At 44.6% G+C, this 7099-nt stretch overlaps 1 protein-coding gene across 1 annotated transcript; it reads right to left on the bottom strand.

Annotated features, from left to right (window-relative positions):
- Positions 1-1568: 1568 nt before the first annotated feature.
- On the bottom strand, positions 1569-6301 carry pim3 (Pim-3 proto-oncogene, serine/threonine kinase). Its single transcript, XM_008281835.1, has 6 exons — positions 5812-6301; positions 5569-5678; positions 5395-5445; positions 4885-5248; positions 3873-4049; positions 1569-3529 (listed from the first exon to the last, which is right to left on the bottom strand). Exons 1-6 carry the CDS (start codon positions 5894-5896, stop codon positions 3327-3329), a joined length of 990 nt encoding a protein of 329 aa, XP_008280057.1. The 5' UTR covers positions 5897-6301; the 3' UTR covers positions 1569-3326.
- Positions 6302-7099: the final 798 nt, after the last annotated feature.

A 7099-nucleotide genomic window follows, 5' to 3' on the forward strand; every position in this document is an offset into this window, starting at 1 on the left:
ATTTTAGAACTATATTTACACTATTAAACTTGAAATTAAAATTATTTAAAAAAACAAAACGTAACTGTCATCTAATAAATAAAAAGTAAATATTTGAAAAAAAAATTAGATTAAATTTACGAATGCATTTTAACGAATTTTTATTATTTTAAAAATCTTGAAAAATTTAAATGTTATGGTTGTTCAGTTACAGGTTTTTATTTTAAATTGCACATGTAAATTCAATGTATATATATTTTTATAGATATTTCTGTGTATTTTGAAATCAAATAAAAATACACTTTTTTTTTTTTTTTTTTTTTACAGTGTAAATGAAGCTTGATATCACTATGACGTTTGTATTTTCTATATGCAGCTCGAGCCAGTGTAGCTCTGCGTAAGATTGGAAACTCTTGTCTGTTTAATCAGTTTACCTCTTTGGTATGTTTTGTATTACATGACATAACTTTGTTTGACTTTGGCATGACATTATTTAAAAAAATTTAAAAATCCAAGAACCCTGGCATGTACTGTATACGGTCAGAAGAATGCAGGATGGCTGCTTTAAATGCCTCGACTCCTCTGCTCCGTACATCAAGACGTATACTCCAAGTGGTAATTAAAAAAAAGAAGAAGAAGAAAGCCTACTCCTTTTTCCCAAGCACATAAATCAATCCCTTCATCATGAATTAGATCCCTGAGAAGATTTAGGGACCAGCTGTCTTATGAAGTCTTCAAGTGCCCATATGTCTCCACTCCAGTCGAGTTGGAAGCAGCCAGTCAAGTAAAATTGGCCATGTGTAGGCGTGCGGGTGAGCGTTTGAAATTGCTTTTTTTTTGTAAAGAAGAATAATGATTTTCGTTGTGAGATCTTAGAAAGTAGGGGTGCTTTCTTTTCTGTCAAATCTGAGCATTAAAGGCTGCAGATGTTTTACATGGAGATGGGAGAAAATGCTGTATGATTACAGGTGAAGCGTGGTGGCGCTGACTCGCCACAGGGGGCAGCACCTCCTCAGATTATTGCTCACTCCTGCTTCCTGGAAACCTTCCACACACAAACACAGCATCCCCGCCGCTGTTACTCACAGCCTTCCCGAGTCCAATGACTTTTGCAAACGGGGGGCATAAAATGGAAAAGCAATTAGTTGTATTTCACAGAGTGCACGTATGTAAATGTGTTTGATGATGCATAACATCCCTACTCTCTTTTATTCCCCCCCTCCTCCGACATGAAAGCATCACTCTCTCTCTCCTCACCTGAGCTCTGGAGGCACATCTGTCTCTTATTAGCGCCTCGGTTGCAGCAGGTTGTCATCCACTTAACGGCTCCTCTGATGTTTGTCTTCAGCCACACCGACAGTCCTGTCACGTGCAGCATTGTTGTTGTTATTACTATAGGCGGTGTAACCGTATCGGACATGTATATGAAGGCCCGCCCGGCCTCGCCCCCCGAGGGAGCTACTGTCAGCCCAGATGAGCGATATTGGCTCAGGGTTTCATAAAGGTGTTCATTTAACAGCTACTGTGATGCGCTGCAATAACATTGTTGTTTTTAAAGCCACGATTCGAAAATGATCAAGACACCAGACTTTTTATTTCTGTACATAAAAATGGGTGTTTAATTGAAACTTTTTGTATCAAAAAATAGCAATATCCATCCTTCACAGCCACAAGTCACACAGCTAAACTGAAAAAAGGTTCTTCCAATGTGAGGCTATGTGACAACTATGAAAGCTGCTCCACCTGTTGTTTTAGCTTTCCATAGAACTCAAATTAATCTCGACAGTACAGAAACTAGGTGGATCTTCTCCCGGGTACTTAAGCCATTCAACATTACCAACAGACTTTTATTTTTTATGTTTTTTTAAAATCTTAAAGTAGTTAAATAACATTCAAATGCTCTTTTTTTTTCAAATTTAAGTAAACGTTTTATTCTGCTTTACATCAACTGCTTCAGTGCATCCTCCACATCTCAAAAAAAAAAAAAAAAAGTCATGTCGAAATGTAAAAATAAGTTATAGGAATGCAAACCAAAGGCCAAGTAGGATATGCAAAAAATTTTCAGGGGAGATTTTTTCTTTTTTTTAAGCATAGACAATAAATAAATAAATAACCACAGAGTGTGGAATGTCTACATGTTTACGAATAAATTAAATGCAAATGGGGGAGAAAAAAAAAAAGTACACACACAAAAAGAGAAAAAAAAAATACACGCTGTACAATATTTGTTGAAAAAAAAAAAAACAGAAAAAAAAAAACATAATTGAGTCCATGAATATTGCATTGATTGTGCATTTCACACCCCAAAACCCTGAGGGAGGCCAGGGGCGGGGGCCATGTAGTGTCAAAGCAGTGAGATGGCGGGAGGCAAAAAAAAAAAAAGAGGGCTTTAAAACCCTGCAACAGGCAAGAAGGAGGAAGGGGGGGAGGAGATAGGGAGGAAAAGGAGGTGGGGGGGGAGGCGGAGGAGGAGGTGTGTGTGTGTGTGTTGACATTTTGTAGACATTCAGAAAAGACAGGATCCAGTTTCCAAACACCTGTTCAGGCTATAGAGTGAGTGAGCAGCGTTAAAGAGAGCGACACAGAGTTTGAGTCGAGTGTGTTTCAAGTATTCCATTGTCAGGAAGAGCCCCCACCTCCTTCTCCTCTCCTGTCTGACTCTAACTTAGCCTCTTGGCTGGAGGGGCTGGTTGGCTTACAGTGATGGAGACAGGCGAGTGAAAAATAAAACCGTAAAAACAATAATAATAATAATAATAATAAAAAACAAAACAAAAATAAAACGCCCCTTCCATCACGGCACAGACAACTTAACCGCCACGCCGCGGGCAAATCCCAAAAAAACAAGAGTTGTTGACGAAAGCCCCCAGAAAAGCAGCTTTCCAAAAAAAGGCACTCCAAAATCAAAATTAAAACATTTAAATAAAAAGGTTTTCTCCAAGCTCTATGAGAGCAGCCATGTCTGAATAGGAGGGCCTTGCCAGCTGTGTATACCAGCCTAGTAACAAAACAAGTTTAAAAGGGGGAAGGGGGAAATAAATAGTGCTGGTAAGACCGCCCATACAGCAAAAAATGTTCCCCAGTAGGAAACAAGTAGAATCAACTGAAAGGAAAAAGAAGAGGGGATGGGGGGAATAAGATAAAGAAGAACAAATAGTAATAAATTAGAAATTCCCTACAAAAGAGGAAAATTAAAGTACATTTCTCTTGCCGGGCCAAGCTGAGTCAAGCGCCCGACCGATGACGGGCCAGTTGGGCTACAGGCTGCTGGCCGTGAGTCCGTATCACTCCCTCCATCCCCACCCCATCTTTCCTCAGAAAGTCTTTTCAGTCCGTCAGAGCCACGCTCAGAGGCTCTCCTTGCTCGAGCTTGTGCTTGACGAAGAGTCTGTGTCGATGGTCCTGAGGCGGATGTCACCAGCCACGGGCTCCTCTGGTGACTTGGGTGATTCTGCCGTCGCCCTCATCCAGGGGTGGTCGCAAATCTGCTCCAGGGTGGGCCGGTCTGAGGGCCGCAGGGCCAGGCACCATTTGATCAGCTGCTGGCACTCTGAATGAGGAGAAGGAGACAATATTGAAGATAAGAGTGTACGAACTCGTGGGGTTCTGTCTGTGCTGCATATGATTCAGTCTATAATGTCCTGGTGAGGAGGCAGCAAAGGCTGTCTTTCATTGAGTTACATGACTGGGGGTAACCAGGGCTTTGAACACAGGAGGGAAATCAAAATAACCCCCCCTAAAAAATCCCAATTCTAGTTACAACTGTTAAACCTGCCTACCCATATAAACTGATTCATGATAGGCAGTGGATTTTTGGGGGCTGTACCACTAATCATGGCTAGAGGGCAACAGAGTCACCTCATGTGTTATGCATGTTGTTGTGGTTGACTTACCAGCTGAGATCCTCCTCCTGAAATACAGTCTCCCTCTGAGGATCTCCTCGTCCTGCTCAAAGGGGATGTCTCCACACACCATGTCGTACAGCAGCACGCCTAGCGACCACACCGTCGCAGAGCGCCCATGGTATCTATGGAAGCGGATCCACTCTGGTGGGCTGTAGACTCTTGTACCTGTGAGAAAAAACAGTGACAGAGAAGAGGTGGGAGGTGAGTGTGTGGAGTTGTGAAATGTAGTATGCAGCAGCAGTGACGGGGAGCTGAACATCAAAACACAGGAAGAGATCCTGAATACACACAGTGATGTGTCTGAAATAGCTGAGTCATAGTAGAAATGCTTTCCATCTTCCCTTAGCCACAAAACACAAACTGGTGACCTGCCTCCTCCCTCCCTCCCACCCTCGCTATCTCCCTCCTTTCTTTTCCTTGCCCCCTCCCTCTTAGAAGGAGGAACTTGGATACCAGACAAAAAAAAAAAGCAATGTGAGCCCATCACGTGAACAGTCGACTTGGGTTTCACAACAAACAGATGTTACGTGGCACTGACCTAATATCCACAAACTGCAACTGTGAGTCAAGCTGCACTGACAAAATAACAGCAAAGCACACTGCATGTCACAAGATGTGGATGAATCACGGATTAGATATTTAAATAGCAAAAATAATAATCACACTAAAAAAGACAGGCGATCAATAGGATTTATGAGCTGTGAGTCATATCTGCGAATTCACTGGGAGGTTTTTCATTTAGCACACGAACATCCTTATTAATAAAAAAGCCTCTGGGCGAGGAAAACCCTCCACCAAAAACAGACCACTGCGTCACAGCCTTGTGAACGCCTCCATATCTGAATATAGCACAGCGGAGCATCAAGGGCAAACACAACGCAGCCCACACGGAGATGTATTCACAAAAACAAATCGCAAAAATCCAGCCCGGCGACACCCCAAAAAACAGCGACTAATGCGATAAAAAAAAAAAGGCGGTGCACGGAGAGGGCTCGCTTACCATCGAAATCGGTGTAGACTGTGTCCTTGAGAATCGCCCCCGAGCCAAAGTCAATAAGCTTGAGCTCCCCGGTGCGTAGATCCACAAGCAGGTTTTCATCTTTGATGTCTCTGTGTACTACACCGCAGCTGTAGCAGTGTCTGACCGCCTCCAAAACCTGGCGGAAAAAGCCCCGAGCCGTGTCCTCGTCCAGGGCGCCCTTCTCGGTGATGAAGTCGAACAGGTCCTTGACGAGCTCCGGCCTCTCCATGACGATCAGCCAGCCGTCCGCGCGCTCGTAATAGTCCAGCAATTTGATAACTCCGCGAAAAGACGAGCTGACCTTCTTGAGCAGCAGGATCTCCAAAGGCACCATAGCTCCGTTCTGTAGCGGCAAAACACGAAAAAAAAAATATAATGAATACCCACAGCCGCGTCCACAACACGGAGCACCCCCACCCAGAGACAGCCGGGCGGGAGGGGGGTGGTGTAGGGGGGGAGAGAGACCAAAACAAACACACGGATACTTACAATCGTGCCCCACTCCGTCACCCTCTCCTTCGCTACGTGTTTTACAGCAACCTAAAACAAACACAAGAGAGAAAGAGGGGGAAAAATGAGCATAAACTGCGTGGAAAGAAAAGTGTCCGTTTGGAGACGCATGCAGGATCAAAACAAGAGCCCGATCCCCGGCCACGTCCTTACCGGTGCGCCATCTGAGATCCGGCTGCCGGCGTACACCGTCCCGAAGCCTCCGCTGCCCAGCACCGAGCCCACTTGGTAAACCTTCTCGAAAGGCTCCTTCTCCACTTTAACTGTAGGGAAAAAGTGAGAAAACCGTTCAAGTTTAAAATTTTGTCCTCACAACCAAAACCGCCGAGGTCAAGTAGCGTTAGCCGGTCAGGGGCTAAAAACAAAACCGTTAAAAAGAAGAAGGGGGCAACCTACCCGGCTGGAGCTGTATCTTCACTGGTAGATCCATACTTGAGGGATTGCAAATATGCGAAAATGAACCGAACTTTGACAGCAACATATTCGAGCTAAAAAGCCGGTGTTAGACGATTTCAAGCCGTTGACACTCAGTGGAAGGAGGAGAGGGAGAAGCGGCCGTTAAGTACGAAGAAGGAGGCGCAGTTTTAAATGGAGCTGCGGGAGAATTGATAGTCCAGCAGTGGTGCGCTAACTCCGCCGCACCGCGCCCGTCAAAGTCGTGTCACGACCGCCAAGTCGTACACCGTTTCCCGAAAACCGGCATCAAAAACGACTTGTTGTGTGTCGATTCAAAGTATCTCCGACGGTAAGAGTCCTCTTAAGTAGTTAAAAAAAAAAAACAGAAGAAGAAGAAGAAGAAGCCGAACACTCCGGTGTGTACAGTCGCCGTATCGACGGATGAGTGCGTTTAAAGGGCCTCAGCGGCGTGTTGTTATCCTGAAGAGTGGCCGCTGTCTGAGCTTTGGCGCGATCGTCCAAAGCCAATATTTTGACGCGCAGTAGGACTATGATATCCCTCCGCCGCCAACACAAGTCGACACTTTTTCTCAAACTCCGCCACGAAACCGAGATTTACCCCAACATGCGAGTTCACACACAACCGCCAGACGCGCGTTTTAAATATAACAAACTTTTATTACAGATTACCCTCGAAATGACCATTTCCCCCGCGCACTACTTTCTCATAGTACGAGACGCCCAAGAATCCCTTGTCTGGAAGCTTTGCGCTGTGTTCACTATCGACTCGCGGGCGTCGACCAATCAGGTGCCGTCTATAAATACCGTGTTTCTTACTTGGGCCAATCAGAGTGAAGTTATTATATTAAAGCAGGCGTTTGAGCGCACGTGGCGGCAATTCTGATACGTCCTCTGCCCTCCCCTCCGCTCTGCAGCTCTGCAGACAGACAGAGACATACACAAAGTGTGGTTGGAGGGGAAAGTTCAGCGCAGAAGCGTTGCTCACCAGCTATTGATGAACTTTACACTCTGTTATAATAATTGGAGTGACTCTACATCTAGATAGCACCTATAAAAATAGAGTTTGCAAAGTGCACTGACAGAGAAGCCAAGAAAGGAGGATACTTAGGAGGACAATACTACAACAGGAAAACCAGTCAGGCCGGAAAAAAAAGCCCAAAGCCACACTGATTTCAATATAAATAAACCCATACGAGAATTGTAATGTAAGAAACCTGCAAAAAAAACTAGGGAGGAGTCAGTAAAAGAAACTCACTTGCATTGTTTA

Source organism: Stegastes partitus, unplaced genomic scaffold (assembly GCF_000690725.1).
Source record: "Stegastes partitus isolate 25-593 unplaced genomic scaffold, Stegastes_partitus-1.0.2 Scaffold247, whole genome shotgun sequence".
Taxonomy (NCBI): domain Eukaryota; kingdom Metazoa; phylum Chordata; class Actinopteri; family Pomacentridae; genus Stegastes; species Stegastes partitus.